Genomic DNA, 20,712 nt, shown 5'->3' with positions numbered 1-20,712 from the left:
ACATCCCACTTAACACTCTTATATAGACACTTATATAAACAAAGTGGTGTTGGGTCTCACTTAGTGTCTGTGTATAGGCTTCCCACTACCATTGGGTGTCTGTAGTAGAATCTGCACATGCGTCTTAGCCTCATGCATGTCAGTTAATTTTGCTAAATGTGTAAAACAGTTGGAGGTATAACTTTATCGAAATAATTATACTTTATTGGCAAATTCAAAACAGGAAACAGCCTGACCTTAAAATCTTTATGAAATATTTTGGATATTTAAAATAAAAAAAAAATGCAAAATAATTCCTTGCACCTGCACATTGCTGAAACAATTGAAAATAAACTGCACCATTAGCCATGGCTTAATAAGTTATTTTCCAAGATACAAAGTACATTTTTGGCAGAGAAGGCCAAAGTGTTCATGAAGACATTTTACAGTCCTGTTGACATTGAAACAAGTATCTTTTGCTCTATGGTGAGCCATTGATGTCACTTGATGCTGTATTTCATACTAATGTTTTCTTACTAAAGTCAGTTTCTGGCTTTTGGTAGTCTTCCGTTTTTGTGCTTTATACATTCAGCTGTCAGGTAAAAAAAGACAAATGGGTCTTTTTATTTCTTATCCTTTTGTGTAACTTCAAAAGCAAAGGAAGTTCTCATGTCTCTACTTTTTTTTCATGTCTTTTTATCCTCCCTCTGTGGGTTCACCACCGATCATCAAGACATGTAGATGAACCAGTTCATTGTGAGGTTTCTTGTGACAGTAAAAGAGTATGTGTTAAAGGAAAAGTAGAAAGAATGAAGACCAGTGAAGCAAAGATGGAGATAAATAGAGATTTATTTAGCAAGTATTTAATTTTTAAGGCAGTTTTGCTCATTTGCATTGGGAGCTGTGACTCTGGAGGCCATTGGAGTACAGGGAACTCTGCGGTGTTCAGAAAATCAGTTTAAGGTAATCTGAGTTTTGTGACATGATGCATTATCTAGCTGGAAACAGCCATCAGATGATGATCATAAAGGGATGAACAAACTCCGCAACAATACTCGGATAGGCTGTGACCTTCAAACAATGCTGAGTGAAAAGGTTCTCAGTTGTGTCAAGATAATATCTACCGCATCATTATCAGCAACCGGAAACATTGCATGAAAGCTGAGATTTACCTGTGCATGAAATGCCAGTATAACAGCAGCTTCTGGAAGCCCATCTAGCATCAAATGTCACATTAAGTCACTTAAATTCTTCTTTTTCCCCATCCTGATTCTTAGTTTGACCGGCAACAAACCTAGATGCCTAAATAGCTGTTGCTATGTGACTTAAGACAAAAGTGAATCGACAATTGATAACGTGTCTCATAAAAGCAGCCAGTTGGTAAAGATTGAGCTGAAGATAGAAATTTCCTTGAGGAATCTATAATAAATGTCTGCAGATCAAATATTAGCTTGGAACATGACACGTCTTCTGACCCGTTGTGCTTCAATAATTTCATGAATAAATATCATATCTATGCATGTCCAAATTAAGACATGAATTTCTGTGAATAATGATATAAAAGTTTTACAATTGATTGTATTTTATATTATTACTGAGTCCTCGTTATCACCTTTTTCCCCCCATAACTTCTCTCCTCACACCCTCTGCTTTCACTAGCACAATAACCCCACTCCATCTTATTCGCGCTCTCTCCCATGCTGCCTTTTCTGTTTTCCTCCTCCTTGCTTTACCCCCCCCCCCCCCCCCTCCTTGCCCCCCTTCCCCCCATCCACATTCCCTCGCTCTGCATTAAACCCATCTTGTCTGGTTGCCTCTTGGATCCCCGGAGCATTGCTCTGCAGGAGCTCGCCCGACCAGTGCGAGCCCTGCTGGTCTCCAGTCGCCCTCTCAACGCTGCACGTGGGAAGATGAGTGGTAGGAGAAGTGGGAGTATCCATCCCGCCTGCAGTGGGGAGCAAAAGAAAAGACAGAGGAGATGGGGGGGAAAAAAGTAAGAAGTGCGAGCACGTTTGAAATGCAGAGTAGAAAAACAATGGGAAAATAAAAAGAGATGAAACGAGATGAGGGGAGGAGGGAGAAAAAAATAGAAAACGGGAACTGGAGATGCAGGGTGGCACAGGGAATAAGTGAGCGAATGGGAGAGGAAGAGAGAGAGAGAGGGAGAGTAAGAGGGAAGGGAGGGAGGCGAACAACACTGCAGACACTCATCCACTGTCACTGCTCCGCAGCCAGAGGACAGAGGCACTGCCGGCATCCGTGGGAGCAGATACGATGGAGGAGGACGGCTGCACCGTGCGTCTGCGGCTCGGTCCCCGTAACTGACCACTTCCCTTTGGGAACATCCTGCCAAGTTGGGAGCAAAACGAGCAAGAAGGAGGAAACTGCCGCCTCTGCCCTTCACAAGATCACAAGTTCTGGAGCTCAACTCCTGCAGGACCATCCTTTACACCCTTCACAATAATTTCTCCCGTTGTACACGCCCACACTCCTCATCACACCCTCGCTTTCAAACTGAAGCCCGCTGCACTTTGCGTCGCCTTCTGGACTCGTGTCTTTTTGGGTGTTTTTTTTTTGTTGTTGTTTGTTTTTTTGTCATTGCTGATTTTGCTGACCTTTCGAGCTGAGTGGATTTACTTTTCCCCTGTGGTGGACCATGGGGCAGGGTGCAGGAGGGACCCCCAGGAAAAGGACAGGGGGGAGCTGGTACCTTTCGGTGACATTGCTGCTCTGTGGTTTCTGGAAGGCTCACTCGCAGACAGACGATGGGAAGTCTGTCTACTTCTGGGAAACAGGTACCGCTAACCCACTAATTACACGTTGAATTTGAGCTCTGTATTTACATATCGGCTGCTTATGAGAGGTTGTGATGAATTGGTGTGTGCAGTTCCTGCAGATATGGTATGTGAACTCCCACACTCCCTACTCATTATTTGCAGAAAATATGTGTTAAGGAATGTGGCATGGGAAAAAAAAAAACGGGGATTTAGAAATTGTTTGCCTGCTTAACTCAATAGCACGGATCAACAATGCTTCTGGATGCCACATAAATCTGTTATGGGAGTTATCAGACTCCATGCAGCTGAACTTCAAGGAATATATGCACATGAAAGATGACCCAGAAATCTACATTAGAGCCGTCTCCTCATGTAGAGTAGCATGTGGCATGCTGGCCAAGCTGTGATCTATTTTTGAGTGGATTACACTTATCTCCCAGAGTCTCAGGTGATGCACCATTATTGAAATGTGGCTGCTGTGCGCTACAGCTTGCAGATGACTGATGGGCGCTTCCTCGCAGCAGTGCTCTGTGGGGTAGAATTTGGAAGGTTTTTGATTGTATCGACGTGACTTTAGCTCTGAATTTCAGTTGGCTGTTTCTGCACATGCTCGTTCTTTTTACCCTAAAATGGCTGTTTTTATCAGAGAAATAACTGAATAGAGTGAAAGGTCAAAATCAGATTTTAGTAAAGGAGGTCCGCCGGTCATAAATCACTGGCGCTACTTTCACTGTGCAGAGTGCAGATCTAGCACTGGACTTAGTACAGATTTAGGTCCTTAGTGTCTTAACAGCATTTTCAAAGTCCTCAAAGACCTAAATTAAACGCACATTCATGTTTTTTTAATCTAAAAAGCTTGTCTTTCAAGTTTTTTAACCACAAGCCTTCATTTTTCTCAATGTTAGCCCAAGCACTCGCCTCAAACCCCACATGTCCTGCTCTGCCTTGCTAAGCAACAGTCCCCAGATGACATATCCCACGTCTCTCCTTGGTGGTTGTGCATCCTTAAAGAGGATGTAGCTGAGTAAGGAGATTAAAGGAGCAGGGATTTAACAACCCAGGAACGACAGCCCAGGGAACAAACTTGAGAAAGAGGAAGGAAGAGCGAGCACTGCAGGCAGAGAGAGAGATAGTGGGAGAGAGAGGATACCTTAGCCCACATCCACCCTGCCGTGAGGTCATAATGATTATGCCTCTCTCCCACGCTACACCACCTTTCTCTGCTCCCACACTGGAAAGCTCCAGGCTCTATGCTTTGAAATGTAATCCAGTGTTGGGACTTTGTTCACCTCTTTGCAAATAAAAGGTAGCGCATCGATTCCAGCCCCGGAGTTTTTCTCTCTGTGCCTCTTTCGGTTTGACACTTGCCTGCAGTGTATTAAAATCACACAGGGCAATTTGCTGCTATGAATCCCAGCGCTTTTCATCAAAATGTGATTATGTTTGTGCAGCATTTGCATACTTCCCCTTCGCCAAAGGAAGCTTGTTTAAGAGGAAGAAGGAAAAAAATATGATGTTTATGCACATCTTTAGAGGGGTGCAGTGGAGGAAATTCTTGTGGCAAGAAATGCTCTGATGTTTTGCATATTGATGAATTTGGCTGAAATACTACCCCGTCTTCAAAACTATGGGGAATTGAGTCTTGCTTCTGCTGTTATTGCTTTCTGTGAAAATATGATGCATCTGTTTTTTGAAGGCGAGACAGGTCAGTGACGCCTTTTTTTTGCTATTCAAATGAGGCTGATGGAGACGAGAGGCTCGGGCAGACATGGCGAGAGATTTTTCCGAAGGAACAAAAACCATGGGAGTGAAAGTAACAGCGATGAAACTAACGATGATGTTGGTGTTGGTGTTAATGGCGCACCACAGTTATTCCGCGGGCCTTGCTCAGAGTTTCTCACATTCAGAGTCCAACACCATTTTTCCTCATGTCACTTCCTGACAATCAGCCACTGTCTCTGCCTCCTCTTATGCATCTAATTGCATATTGCTGTTTCTCCCCCACTGTCATATTCTCCAGATAACGACACAGGAGAATATGATGAAATTTGAAAGAAACCTTTTTCTGTTGGCTTTGCTTACTCTGTCGCCGGCATGTCAATGAATCTAATAAATACTGCTGTATGGCCCCTAGCTGAGAATCATACATTCATATATAGAATGCCACCTAAACTTAAGATGTTTCTGTGATCGAGAAAAAAAAGGTAAAGTTTAAATGGATTTATGACCGATTGATTTCATGCATTTATATCTGTCCATTTTGTTGATCTTTATAATTAATGAATACACAAAATAAATTTTCTGATAAATTTATGGTATACAATTAAAAATGGTTTAAACAGGAAGATGATATGGTCATGTTGTGACCTACAAACTGTCGGGGAAGATTGCAATACTCGTCAGTGTTCCCTTTCACTGTCGCTGACATCCTTCAGAGGAAGGGTAAGCTGCATAACTTCATTGCTAATGAAGCTGGCTTTTCAGAGTGCTATATCTAGGTATATTGTTGGAAAATTTAGTGGAAGTAATGAAAAAGCTGCACGGTGGAACAGTTGATAACACTGTTGCAAAGGGTTTGAACTCAGGACCGTCTTAGAGTTTGCATGTCCTCCCTGTTTATGCGTGGGTTGTCTCCTGGTGTGCCCGTTTTCTTTCACAGTCCAGAAACATGACTGACTGGCTAATTGGTCTCTCTAAACTGCCCTTTGGTGTGACTGTGTGCAAGCATGGTTGTCCTGTGTGTCTCTGTGTTTGAAAAAAAAAAGTGCACAAGCAACTGCAATAACCACAGTCTCTGACAAGACTCATTCATAATGTGTGGACTGCCACTGAAGTCAGTGCTTCAAAAGCCACCACAAACAGACATATTTGAGAAATCAGCTTCAGTTGACATGTTCCTCATGTCGGGCCACTTCTGAACCAGAGACAATGTGTGTGCGAAGGAGAAACGGGACTGGACTGTTGCTTAGTAGTATAAAATACCGTATTTTATGGACTAAGGCACACTTAAAATCCTTAAATTTTCTCAAAAAACTATGGTGCACCTTATATTCCGATGCGCCTTACAATCCGGTGTGCCTTATATATGGTTACAGGTGTGCTTACTGACTGATTTTATGTTGTACAATGCACTCAAAAATCTGTTAAAATGTGTAAGTACGACTTTGGTAAGCAATGAAGCTGCTTCACTCAATGGATATTTGGAGCATTGCGGTACATTGTCACTACCTGATCGGACCCCCGAGCTGTCTACAAGACTGCCTGACTGTAATGTCTAAACTAGAAGTATATTCATATAAGGCAGCCCACAAACTCAGGTGTAGTTCACTCCGTGGAGGTCCGCGTGTACTCAAGGCGTACTCTGCACAGTACGTTTCACCCTATAAACTTCTCGGCAGCAAGAAGTCTTAATATCGAACTGTTTCATATGTGACTCTGAGCTTGATACACGGAGCTGCTCCAAGCAGGCGGTCTCCAGGACGCAGCATCACAGTCCTTCTGTTCTCACTGACAGGTGGGACACTGCTGGAACAGAAAACGGCTCTAGGTGCTCAGCTAGCTAATTACACATTTTACCATCCGTTCTGCCGCTTTGTCCCACTGGCAGAAAGTGTGGGAATTGTAGGAATTTGCCACAAGAAATGTAGGCAACTATACATTCGACTATGAAGGGTAAAAGATTTACTTGAAGTCCTGTGTGAGGTTTTCATAGTCATTGGTGATTTGGTGTTGATCATCTGCTGGTGTTGGTTCATTGTGTTGATTAAGTCCAAAGTCAGAGCAGACATATTTCAGGAAGTGTTTTAGGCACATAATGCTGCCTTCTGTTAATGAGCTTTATGAAGAAGCTGATCTTATTTCCAGCAGGACCTAGCGCCTGCCCACACTGCCAAAAGTACCAACACCTGATTAAATGACCGTGGTATCACAGTGTTACTTGGCTAGAAAACTCACCAGACCAAAACCTCATTGAAAAGCTGTGGAGCGTTGTCAAGAGGAGATGAGATGAGCAAACAATACAGCCTGGTCTTACTAAACACCCAAACAATGAAACCAGCTAATAATCTCCATGCTACGCTGCAATGATGCCGTCATTCATGAAAAATGGTATAGAGTGCATATACTGTATAGTACAGTAGTTGAACATACAGTACTTTTCACTTTGCTGACATTTCTATATTAGAAATGTATTCTTTATAGGTCTTCTGTGATATTATTATATTGAGAAACTGAGTTTATGGGCTTCGTGACCTCTAAGACACAATTGACAGAAATGCTGAAATATATTGCTCTGTGTGTATAATACATGTCTTCTACTTATTATATTGTGTTATACCTGTTGTGCTTAAATACTGAAATGTGTAACCTTCTCAGTTCTACTTTGAGATTTCCCAGTAAATCCATATCCCGCAGGAGACTGTTGCCCTTACAGGTTATGTAGATGCTTCATTAGACTCTGTTGTTGCTGCAAGGTGTTTGCTAGGTTTGCGCTATAAGGAGTTGCTCTCTGCCTTAGGACAAAGCAAGAACAGGTGGTGGTGTTGGTTCATTTTGGCAAACATATTCTGTTGTATCCCTAAATGCTGTTATTTCTCCTTCAGCGCGTAACTGCTGAAGGAGAATGGTTCTGTCATGTCAACTAGTATTGGCGATGTTACATGATGCCTGGAGACATTGAGAAAGAAATGCAATTCTATACGTGTTATGGGACTGTCCGGGAAGACATCGACATTGGAAACATGTCATGTGAGGTGAATGTTCACTACATCTGAACTTATTCAGGAAAGTGTTTCAATTTCCCGTTTTGTGCGTTAACTCTTCTTGGAAAAATCTAAAAACCACATCAAGTGAGCGTAAAAACCTTTTTTTTGCGACACTGAGGAAGTTATTTCAAATTTTGCTGTTTCCATCAACCTTTTCAATTCAATTGTATTCATATAGCGCCAATTCACAACACTTGTCACCTCAACGCACTTTACAAAGTCAAATTTAATTAAATCACACAAGCAAATTGGTCAAAAAGTTTCCAGATTATTTTAAATAGAAAAGTTCTGCAGAGGGTATGAGTAGTGATATTACAGTCAATACCTCCTTTAAGGACCCAGGTTTTAATTAAACAACAGCTCAGCCTGCGGAGTTATGCAAACAGTTGGAGAGTGGGACCATGACACAACTGGATCTCGCCTTTTTAAAGCAACCCAAATCTCAAGAAATGTCAAATGCCATGCAAAAAAATAAATGTTTTATGATATTTTGTTCTCTGAAATGTTTCTGTGCTTTCTGGATTTTCTTCCACCCACTTGACTTGTAGGTTTCAGTCAATCTTTCAGTGTTTTTTTTTTTTTATTTTGTTGGGGTTTTTTTTGGCCCGTTGTAGCAGTGTGACACAGCTGTGTGGGACTTAGCAATGTCGCCCTGGCATTGAGCAAGTCCTGTAGGTAACGGCGCCTGTTGTTTTCTGCACTACAGACTCGCTGCTGTGTGTCACCAACACCAGCTGATGTCACCGTTAAAGGGGCGAGAATAGGAAGAGCAGGGCTGACAGGCCATCGTTAGCTGAATACATTTCTCCCTTCACGGCGGCCCTAGCAGTGAAGGATGTCACAGTCGTAGAGGGTTGATAGTAGCTCTCTCACAATCGCCAACTATTATGGCAGCCTCGCTGAAGAGGCCGTCCAGGAAATTGAAGGAGAGCGGGTGTGACGGGTTCACAAGTTCACTACAGCAAGGCAAGGTCATTATGTGGCAAAGTGCCTTGGGCCAAGCTATTTGTTGTAAACAAACACGCGAAACAAGACAGTTTGAAAAGAAAAGCTCACAGATCAATGGGCTCTTGAGTGTAGTATTGATCTTTGGTGGATGCTTTGGACTAATTAAGAAAACAGTTTTTTCGGCAGCTTATAAAATCAGTTGAAACCAGGTAGGCTTATTTACATCATGTACAACCTTTTTTTTCCCCTCACCATCTGGCATTAAATCAGATTAAACTGTTTTAGGATAGCTTGTTATGCAAAACCTTTTCGCATTTGTCGATGACTATAGTTGAACATGATCCACACAAGTGCAAATATTTCATGCCTTTGTTTCTTATGGTTTTAATGAGTATGAAAGTTCACTCTCAGGATCAATTAAAAAATATACTTTAAACAGAAATGTCAGGCTTTTGAAAAGTGTTAATTTCTATGCACAGATTACTTGGTTTGGCTCCTTCTGCATGCTACTGCATCAATGCGGCGAGGCATGGAATAGAAACACATGTTGCTTTTATAGCGGTCTTCGGGTCATCTGCATTGTTTGGCCTGGTGTCTCTATTCCTCTTGATAATACCCCACAGATTGTCTAATGGGTTAAGGTTAGGCCAGTTCACCGGCCAACTAAGAACAGCAACACCATGGTCACTGGACCAATGTTTGGTACGTTTGGCACTGTGGGCAGGTACCAAATACTGTTGCAAGAACATTGAACCTTCATCTCAGAGAAGCTTGTCAGCAGAAGTCCAAAAGTGAATGAAGTATGAAGTAGTAGATAGCTGCATTGTCTCTGGACTTCAGAACATGCAGTGGACCCACACCAGCACATTATAACACTCATCAAATCATCACTGATCATGGAAACCTCACAATTGGCGTTAAGCATTGTGAATTATGCTCTTGTACACTCTTTCTCCAGACTCTGGCACCTTGATTTCCAAATGAAATGTTAATTTCACTTTTATCTGAAAAAAGGACCTTGCACCACTGAGCAGCAGACCAGCTGTTTTTAACCTCAGCCTTTTGATGTAATTTGTGGTTAAGGAGTGTCTTGACTTGAGGAATGAGACATTTATGGCTCATGTGTAGGATTTTTTTGGACATAGTGGATCTAGATCCACTCCAGCTTCTGTCCACTCCTTGTGAAGCTACCACAAATTCTTGAATGCATTTTTCCTGACAATCCTCTAAAGGCTGCAGTTATCCCTGTTGCTAGGGAACCCTATCCAACCACATTTTTACCTTTTACTCAACTTTCTATGAATATTCTTTCATTTTTTTTGCAATATTCTAATTTTCCCCAAAATGCAATTTTGGGTTTTCATCATTTCTAAGCCCGGCTAATAGAAAGATTACAAGAAATTAACTTAGAAAATTGTGTGTGTGTGTGTGCATGATATGTACATGTGTGTATGTATGGGAATATTGCATTTCGCTTTCTCTTGGTGCCTTTGAAGTCCGTTTCCTTTAAATAGCTGTGTTCTGATGGCTGCCTACCTTCCTTATGCCAGACTTTTTCATTGAGCTCACCCAACAGGCAGTGCAGCAAGAATATAACTGGCTTCATCCCAAATGAGAATATCCCTCTGAGATTTCCTCGCCTCATTTTAGCGAGTGCATTGCAACGTGACCCTTCCTGACCCTAATTAACATTATACCTAAGGGCAAACAAGAGTCTGTACTGTAATTGGCCAGATGCTGGTAAAAGTCCTTAGCAACAGGCAACAAATTTAGGCCATGCATATAAATTAAAATGTATATATCTATATTGGGGATTTCCATTTGCATTGCCAGCAAGTGAGATTTTGTTTTCCTTTTATTGAGTGAGGTTGTTGTAGGAACTGAAGCTTTTCATGTGCTTTGTGTGTCTGGAGTTTGCACTATTTTTAAATTTACTCCCAGAGGAAAAGGAATGTGTTTGGCTCGAGCTCTAGATCTCTGCCATTCTGTGTCACTGCAGCAGAAATAACACAACTGGCCAAGAATATGACGCTGCACTTGGATTTAAAAGCATTCAGAGCAAAAAAAAAAAAAAAAGCCAGCTTTGACCCATGCTGATCTATTTTGTGGCTTTGGAGATATTACTCTGCTCTTCCAACCACGCCAGACTGCTGGCCTTTTTTTGAAATTGCCCATCCATCCTGCACAGGAAGATGCCAAAGAGATGCCGCAGTTTGTTTAATCTAAATGGCAGTGCTTACGATAAGACCTGGCTATTACTGATATAGGAGGGATGGCAGGATTAGAGATTACACTTCATCCAAAAAACTTTATTTAGACTCACATAAGAGGATTCCCACTGCCTTATTCCACAATATATCCCAATGGCTCATAACGAAATTTAGATGCCACACACTAATGTCACTTTTATTTTTTTCAGATGGTCACAGCTCGAGTCGAGTAAGCTGATCAGTGGTAGATTTATGTTGCAGAGAGACGGTTGCTTCCTGATTATGATCCTTGAACCCATACTGACACATGTTGCTATAAAAGGATCTTTAGCTGAGATTAAAGTACTTTCAGCAAGTTTTCCTAAGAAAGCGTTCTCAATAATCATCATAAACCTAATCTTCTACACTGTGAGAGAGGTATAGAAAAAAAATAAATGCTATCAACCAATGCCACGGACTCGACCCAAAAAGCATTTGTTTTAATAATCTTACATTTAATGTTTCCTTACAAGCAGGGCCCTAATTCTGCCCACAGTGACTGAAATTTGAACAAAAACAAATGTATCTGCCCATGCAGAGGAAACTAAGCATGATCATGGTCAGGGAGTGGCATTCAGAACAGGCCCTGGACTCCCTGAGAGGCCAACCAGGCAGCGTCAGTGGGGTGAGAGAAATGGCGGTATCATCGAATAAAGCAGTGACATTTAGCTGAAAGAGCCCCTGCTGCTTTCTCAGCTGCTATTCTCATAAAGCTGAAGAGATTGAAGTAAATATCCCCCCCGTCTATCCTGCAGCCCCTTCTCTACTCTTTTATCTCCCACTCTGGCAGTTGACTGTTTGCTCTGTTACGCCCATTTTCAATATTTCTTTTTTCTGTTTATTCATTTAAAAGGAGACCAATACATTAGACAAGGTAAGTTTATTTGAACAACACCATTCATACACGGGTAATTCAAAGAGCTTTATGACAAATAAAAGAGTAAAGATGGGAGAATCACATTAAAAACACAGAATGCATTAAAGAAAAGCAACCCTGGTGTTGCTGAAGACTTTAGCACTCTTTCACAGAGCTGTACAGAAGCCATCACAATAACGTTGCCTATTGAAAATAAAAGCATATGGAAGGTTTGCTGCATCATGTTTAGACAGGAAATCTCTTATTTTGTTAACGTTTTTAAGTTGGTTGTACACTGATGTAGTTCATGATAATACCTAAGACTGTCCTCCTTTGGACTCAATGAGTCTCTAACTCTAACTTTGCGTTCATGAGACCAAAATGACTTCTCTCTTGAATACATCAAGCTGGTGGAAACTGAGACCCATCCGCTCTTGCATATTGGTGACATACTTTTATTTTAGCGGATTATGGTCAGATGGTGACACAGAAATATAAAGTTGTATGTGGTCACCAAAGATATACTTTGGGAGTTTTTAGTACTCCTTAATCTGAACTAGAGGTAATCTTTAAGAATAGTCTTAAAATGGAGCCTTGAGGGTCGTGAGTCAGGCTCTTGCCAGGGGTGTAGATTTGTACACTCCCACCAAGATAAATCATTAGAGGAACTAATGTTTAAAAATAATTTTTAAACATCATAAAAAGGCAATAAATAAATAAATTCATCATTCATCTAGGCAAAATTAATGCATTTATACCATTGTTAGTACAATGGTTTGGTCCATTGGTCCATTGTACCCAATAGACACGGCATTGCCATCTGAGGAGCCTCGTCTATTTTGCACAAAGAAGCCACTTAAAGCGAGACCTGTCACACATTTTATTTACGTACTCTTCTCCGTAGAATTAAAAATATCAACATTTGGAATCATCATACTTTTTTCACTTCCTTACTGCCATCTACTTCATTGTTAATAAAAATGAGCTATATATTTGCTTTTTTTTGACAGATTTGAGATGTTTTGTTGATGTTCTACCACCTTTAACCCTCGACGATACGTTTTTGAAAACTCAGGGTTTGAGTTTGGAGAAATATGATCCCTCTTGTTTATTTTCATCAGAACTCTTGCAGCAGCATTTTGGATCAGCTGAAGACTTTGAACTGCATTTTGTGGACTCTCTGGTAGTGAAGTATTACAATAGTTCAGCTTTGAAGTAACAAATCCATGGACTAGTTTTTCAGCATCACTCCTGGACAGAATATTTCTAATTTTGGCGATATCCCAGAGATGAAAACATCCACTGATATCTTAATTGGATTAATACAATGTCTTCTAGCAGCTCTTTATGGTTTCCTGCTAAAAAAAGTGAATGTTTTTATGGTTCTAAAGGTTTAAAATTTTGATGTTTTTGTAGTCTACCACATTAAACAGTAAATGTGAAAAAGTCATTACGAAAAGTAAGTTTTTGCTGAAACTCTCAAAAGTGAAGGTACTAAATAAAAAATTTTTTCAAACTGGACTTAACCTTGAAACAGATAATTCTGTTAGCTCTGAAATCATTTGAAACTAAACCTTTAGGCAGTTTATCAGTTTAGATCTACACTGTGGACTTTACTGAAAACCCTAATGTTCTTGACACATTTAGCTGTCAAAACCTGAGTCAGTATATACATTTTGCTACAATCTCTCCGCAACTTTATCTTTAATTTTAACTATAAATGAAAATAATAAGTTGCATACTTTGAAATACCAAATCATTTAATTAATTTCATATATGAAAGTAGTATATAGTAATAAGTGTGGTTTTCTCTTGAACAGCTTCACTTCAGGGCACTTTGAATGCTGTTTTCATGAGAACTAAGAGCTTAGAAAAAGCCTCATTGCTCTTAAGTGAAAAGATAATTTTGTCATCAGATGATCTTGACTTACAAACAGCTATGACCTGCAGGGTGATTAGGGACTTTACATCAAATCCAAAGTGCATGAGAACATTACATCAAAGTATTTTTTTAGTTTACTGTTATATAACGACAGATCTTCTTCTCTTAAACTGAAAATGAGATGGAGCTCTGACCCCATTTGAGTGATTTGAAAATCTTTGCAGCGTCTCCAGTAGTTTGCTTTGTCCCAGAGAGGTAAGGTTTAATGGTCAGTACTATTCATTTATGCAGTGAAAGTTCAAGAGAGATGAAGATTAAAATAGACTCTGTGTTTGTTGTTGAAACTGCTGCTGAAATTGATCTGGCGCTCAAGGCTTTCTGCCCAGGAAGTCTTAGCTCTGGGTGCCAGGAAAGAATATGAAAATGGGTTAGAATGCCGGGAGAAGAACGGGGAGAGAGAGAGCGCACTTAAGCACATTTAAGCCACTAACATCAGCACTATAACCTGAAATTTGAAATGAAGGAAGGGAGGAGGGGGGCAGACGCTAAGGGAGACGGTGTGAAGGATTTGAGGGCATCAAATATCCATTTAGAGCAGTTCCATTAAAGGGAGACTGCCACACCAAAATTTCAATAGCAGTATCAACATAATAAGCTAGAAATATATAATTATAGAGGTGTGGAGAGAGTAATGGAGAGGCCACCTAATGACCAGTGGCAAGCTGCCGGATTAAAGTGAGAGAGGCAGATGGCTCGAGGCAAAACCAGGTACTGGTCAGGCAGATATAAATATCCTAGTCTGGTCAATAACACTCATCCTCATGCTTCCAGGTAACAAAAACAGGATATGGATAATGTTAATTAGACCTGTAAAATGACTGTTTTCAAAGTTTTTTGACTGACTGATTGCTCTGTGCTTTGATTTTGCAATATGATTGTAATGAAAGGAATATTTTTGTATTGTATTGTATGACATTTGTTATGAATTACCTCTACATAAATAAACTAAATTAATGAAAAATTAAGTTATATAATACAATTGCATTCAGAAAATCACGAAAAGTCAATTCAAGTTATCTAAGTTTTAATTGCAGATATTTATATTCAGATCTTGATTTAATTTTTTTTTGTATATGTTACTTAAAATGTCTTCATTGACAGCAAATTCAAGTCAAATTCCTTGTTGAATAAAGCAACTCGTCGATTAAACCTGATTCTGATCTATCTAGTGATACTGGGATATTCCAAGGCATTCCCAGAGAAAGGTGATATTTACACTAACTGGCCACTGTATTTGGTACAGCTATGTAATTATATGTTAAGACAAATGTCGAATCAGCCAGTCTCATGGTAGCAACTTAATGCACTTAAGCATTTTGATGTGATGATCACATGCTGTAGTTTAAGCCGATCATCAGAATGAGGAAGAAAAGGAGATTTAAGTGACTTTGAATGCGTAGCATGGTGGCTGCTGTCAGATGGGCTGGTTGAGTATTCAGAAACTGCTGATCTGCTGGGATTTTCACACAAAACTATCTCTCGGCTGCACTGAGAACGGTACAAAAAAGGAAGAAAATATTCAGCGAGCGGCTGTTGTGTGGATGAAAAAGCCTTGTTGCCTCTGTTGTTGTGAGAGGAGAATAGGAAGACTGGCAACAGTTGCTCAAACAACCACTCGTTACAACCAAGGAATACAAAATATCATCTCTTAACACAGATTAAAGCTTGAAGGACCTGAAAGTCACTGTAAAATCAAACTAAATAATTCTCATTTATCACCATGGAAGTAACGTTCCCTAGAAACAATCCGTCTAATCCATCAACAACGTCTTAGTCACAATTTTCTCCTTTCAAACCTAGAGGTACGGTTCAGAACTACTTCGGTTCAGAGTGTAGGTCGTCTTTACTTCCTGGTTCGTGAGCCAATCATATGAGAGTTCACAGGGTTCCCAACACACAGCACGGCATTTGGTATTTTATTTAGGCAAAAAGAGCACCAGCCTGCAAACATGGAAGCAAGAGAAGCGGACCAGAAATAGAGCAAAATGCATCTTCAGAGTTTCCCAGCAACAACACACCGTTGAGTAAATGTCTGTTCTCCGTGAAAGGCATTGTGTATGTGTTGTTCCGGTTTTAACTAGTAAGTGTCATTATTACTTGTAGCTCCTTTAAATCAGATGAGCTTCAGCAGCAGAACATCATCGGAGCAACTCCTGTCAGCTAAGAACGAGAACCTGAGGCTACAGTAAGGTCCAGATTTGCTGTAAACAGCATGGAAACATGTATCTATTACCCATTTTGTCAATTACTGAGGCTGCTGGGGGTGTAATGGTGTGAGGCATTTTTTCTTTTCCTGGCACACTGGGGTCAACTGAGGATAATTTCAACATTACAGCCTACCTGAGCGTTTATGCTCACCATGACCATCTCGTTATGACCACAGTGTACCCATCATCTTATAGCTACTTCAAGCAGGGTTCATCAGCATGCCACAATAATCTCAAAGTGGTATCTGGAATATGACGATGGGTTTCCTCTACTCCAGTGGCTAAAAGTATAACAATCATAGTAAAATCAACACTAAAATATATAAACAGTAGTAGGAGCTTACCATCAATATCAACGGCTTTAGGATTTAGGTATTGCTCATAATATTTAAATTGATAATCAAAACCAAACAGAAACTGATAATTACCACATATATTAAAGTCCAAAAATTAAGTTCATTCGGCTGCTTTTAGGTGGTTGCGTAACACTTTTTAACACCATCCAGCTCTTCATCTTTTCATTGATTCAAAGTGCTGATCATCTGTTCATCCATTAGCAGTGTATTTTTCCCTCTCACTACCCATAGTGCTGTGGGAGTATAATGTGGGTGTCACTTCACACACTTTGCTTCAGGCCAAAGATTTTCCTCCACCACCACCCCCCCGCCCCTTCCCCAAACACAGTCACACGCATACTTTGAATCCCCGTAACTCCTCACTTGTGATCCGCAGAGACAATGTTGGCATTTCCAGTTAAGACAATGTGAAACCAGGCAGCTTTTAACATGTTTCAGAAGTTACTGACGTTACTTCGCCTGTATTTGACTAGGTGCTGCTACGTGGCAGATCGTAGGAGGCTTTCTCACCATTTATTTTTCTATTGTCATCTGCCTGTGTAAGTTGGCTGTTAAGTCACAAGTCTATCGCTGAGAAAGCAACAGATAACAATCTGTCACTGTATGTCGTTCACATCCTCCAAATCCCTATAAATGAAATAAACCTGAAGGAAAAGGGTCTACTGTCTTCCGATTAATGTTGTCATTAAGACGGCACGAATTACCCAAGCTTCACTAATAAATATGAAAATGTTTTAGCATTTTAGGAGCTTAGTTTTTAAATAAAACTTTTAATGTCTAATATTTTGAGCTATTAAAACCAAGCTTGTCAGACGTGTTAAAATTGGTTGATTCTGCAGACGAGCGAACGTGGTATGGTGGGTAGTGGTGCTGGCTTACAATAGGAAGGTTGTAGGTTCAATTCCAGCTGCCACATCTTGATATGCCCCTGGGCAAGGAACTTAACCCCAGGATGCCTACTGATTTGCATAATAGTTAATGCATGTGTGTGTGTTACTAGTTAAACACAGGGCTGAGCTAGGTTTTAGCCAATATAAGCACATTTTACTGTGTAGTTTGTGGATATATTTACTTTAGATGTTTTGTGTTAACATTATATATTTGGATGTTATCTTATAACGGAGATTGCATCCCCATTGACATTAGGATGTAAAATGATAGTATTTTTAGGTACTGGCGCTGCAGCACAGCTAGCTGCTGCAGGAACTGAAAAGCTTTGCTTTCGAGCAGAGGGACAGAGCAAATATTTTCAGTGAATAACTGCTTTGATATAACCGTGTTTTTACTCTTTGTCTTTGTTCATATGCAGATGAGCATTGGCTTTGAAGCACTTGACAAATAAAGTCAATAAGAATTGCCCTGTCGCAGCCAGTGAGGGAAGATGAATATTGTTGTGAGCAGGTGTATTGTGTTACTAAAAAATGTGCTTCCAGATATATTGCTTTAAATACTGCCAGTTTTCAATATATAAGAAAAGAGATGCATAAAAGCAAGAAGCGAGATTAAATCTACATATTGTGTGCGGCAAAAGTATTAAACAATTTCTACTTGCAAATCGCAAAGAAATATATAAATGACTAGTAGTTGAATGTGTCAAAAGTAAATTTTCAGAATTCATAGTATATTAATTAGATACAGGATTGTTTAAAGGATATGGCTGAAAACCTAACATTTATTTAAAATAGCTGATATAGTCCAGACATTACTCAGGTATAGTTTACCCATCAATTAGAACAGTTTTAATATGTGAAGCTGATTTCTGTAATGTGAAAATTCCTTAATTGCTTTGTCTTTTTAAAATCTGTTTTCTGGCCTTCTCTGAGTTACAGACAACAGTTCAAAACAAGCTTCTGCTGCTTATCTCTAAATCTCTCCAAGGTTTAGAACCAAAATAATTCCCAGTCAATCTCTGACTATTGGACCTCTCTTGGTCTCTCAAGTCATCAGGAGTCTGACAGGCACATTTTGTTGTTATGACTCGAAACTAAACCTCCCGAGAGCTCGCCTCGGCTTGAGGGGGAAAAAGAGGAGAATATACAGAGCTGACTTTGACACGCGCTGAGTTAGCATCCACTCTCTGCAGCGGAGTCCATTAAATGTATCACAAATGCTAAATTCTTAGGGGAGGCAGATGGGGGAGCACCTTACACAGGGACACAGACAAGTCAACCAGGTTGCTGTTTCTAAAAATACGAAGCAGGTCGGTTTCTTCTGTGTCGTATGTTTGAACCTTTTGGGACTATTTATCCTGTTTCAGCGGTATTTGTCTCTGTTGGTGGCTGGAAGATAAACGGTGTTAAATGATTTTCCATTAATGTGTCGAATGTCGGCAACTCTATTCAGCTAGGTTGTGTGAATTCACACATGTATTCAAATACCCACACCCAGAAGTCGCTTATTATTTTTATATATTAGATTAGAAATTTATAAAAAATAAAGATAAATTACTACTTGCTGAGGAAGGAGTATTGGAAAGCCAACAGACCTCACAGTGATGACATATGTGCTGCCAACTCTGTGTAATTAGATCATGAATTGAAAGTGGTATCTCCTAAATAAAAGCAGTTGTGGCCATTTGTTCTGTTAAAGTAGGTTTGGAATGGGTGGACAACATCCAAGGTCAAAGGCAGTCCATTTTGTAATTATTGATCATAGTTGCTTTATCTCTGAAATATTGGATCATTTCAGATCAGAAGAAACACATACAACGGTTAAAAACGCTAATTGGAGTAAGGAATGCGTATAAAGAAGTGTAAAAAATTATGGGGTGCTTTGATAAAATTATCCTAGAAACGTTTTTCTTTTTTCAGTGTGAGACCCTTGAATCCTGGATATGCTTCCATGTTGGTACTGGGGGGGATAAATGGTACCATGAGGCAGAAACATCATGAAGAAACTCTGAAGCAACATCTCTAGACATTAATACGCAGGGTAACGCTTGCGCCTAAGCAATAGAACACTGACACTAAGCGTACGCCCAAATAAGTTAAAAAGTGTGTTTATGTCAACAAAGTGAATATTTTGGCCAAGCATGGATTTCAGTCGTATACAACATTTGTGAGCAGAGTTGAAGAGATGAGTGTGAGAAAAACAGCTTCTGGAAAATCTTTTGTCTGAAGTGAAGTGGAGCATCCTGATACAAGACCTATGTGTGCAGCTTCTGACGCTTCAACAGAAATCTGCTGAAAGTAGGGCTGAACGAAATGGCCAAAACTTATATCACCATATACTTCTTAATTTTGGTCATACGACATTGAGATAAACAAAATAAAAGCCTCAGAAAAAAAATGCAAAGAAGCCCACAACAGATGCCTGTACAAACTTATGACAGTTATTTTGCCGTATTTATAAAACTCCTCCAATATAACATTTCAAAAATATTGTCTCTAGAAAATAAAACACATAGAGTTACATAAAACCCAGAACGTCAGTCAGTGACAAATACTGTAATCATAGACTGTGTATAATGAAATATGTCAAATAACCATTATTGAATAAAGTTATATTACTTATATATATTGATATTGTGGCGCAGCAAGTAGTGAGACCCTTATACGGAGGCCTTAGGCCTCAATTCGGTCGACCCGGGGTTCGAATCTGACCCGCGGTCCTTTGCCGCATGCCTCTCCCCCTCTTCCACCCCCCTTCCTGTCAGCCTACTTTCATAAAAAGCGAGCCACTAGAGCCACGAAAAAAAAAAAGTCTAAAGTGAGCCACAAAAAAGAGAGATGTAAACAGATGACTTTAGCTATAAATGTATGGTTTAAAAAGATAGGCTAAATATATTTTTAATCATACAAATAACTTAAACATGTGAATAAGAAGAATATTCTATTCTTTATTTAATCAGTTATCTCATTTTCCATGTAACCTCAAACAGTGGGTTTGCAAGCCTGAGGTTGAGGGGCAGGGAAGGGTCTGGGCGTCGGGGTCGAGACTAAATCTCTTGACCCCCACCGCAGTACCTCTGTGACCTCTAGTGAGGTCGTGACCCCCACGTCAAAGACCTCTGCCATTTTAGCTAATCCAGTTGAAATTGTAGTTTTCCTTTTTGTTCCATCTTAAAGCAAACAGTCACTAATCAGCTCCAGGGGGATCAAATACCTTTCGTTAAAAGTGTGTACTGTGACATTTACCAAACTCTGTGACGCCAAACTTCAAGTAACAACCTCCCTCAAAAAACGACGTGCTGACGCAATTTCAAGACAAAGAGGAGAGAGTTTTGATGCATAGTCCTCCGGTTTGTGAAGTGTATAAAGAATAATTAACAAAAAGTGCTGAAGTCCTTCATAATGCAGATAATCTGTTTGCACTCATAAACTCTGCGATCAAATTAAGAATCCAATCATAAAATGTGCAAATTAGATTACCATTAAACAACAAGCAAGCTTTACTGAATAATGAGAGCGCACAATTAGATCCAGAGCCAGCAGTACACCACAACCCAACAGGCAGATGAGATCCAATGTAGTGCTGAAGTGCCCTTTTGTGTCGTCGAAGTGTACTCCCCTAAGAAGAGGACCCATTAATGAACAAGCAGCCGTGACAACCGTGTGTACCGTAATTCATCATGGCACTTGTGACCTCTCTCCTTACTGCCGCTGGCTGATCCTGCTGTGCCCTTATTCATTCTGC

The 20,712-nt window shown here is 40.1% G+C and overlaps 1 protein-coding gene across 5 annotated transcripts in view; it reads left to right on the top strand.

The window, feature by feature from the left end:
• Positions 1–1,920: 1,920 nt before the first annotated feature.
• Positions 1,921–20,712, top strand: part of LOC105935547 (thrombospondin type-1 domain-containing protein 7A) — a 229,492-nt gene continuing 210,700 nt past the window's right edge. For all 5 annotated transcript variants that reach the window (XM_036135332.1, XM_036135329.1, XM_036135330.1 and 2 more), the window contains exon 1: positions 1,921–2,774. In XM_036135332.1, coding sequence (XP_035991225.1) covers positions 2,636–2,774 — 139 coding nt within the window. In that variant the 5' untranslated portion in view covers positions 1,921–2,635. The remainder of the gene's footprint in view (positions 2,775–20,712) is intronic.

Source organism: Fundulus heteroclitus, chromosome 3 (genome assembly GCF_011125445.2).
Source record: "Fundulus heteroclitus isolate FHET01 chromosome 3, MU-UCD_Fhet_4.1, whole genome shotgun sequence".
Lineage (NCBI taxonomy): Eukaryota > Metazoa > Chordata > Actinopteri > Cyprinodontiformes > Fundulidae > Fundulus > Fundulus heteroclitus.
This window is presented reverse-complemented; position numbering and strand designations above follow the sequence as displayed.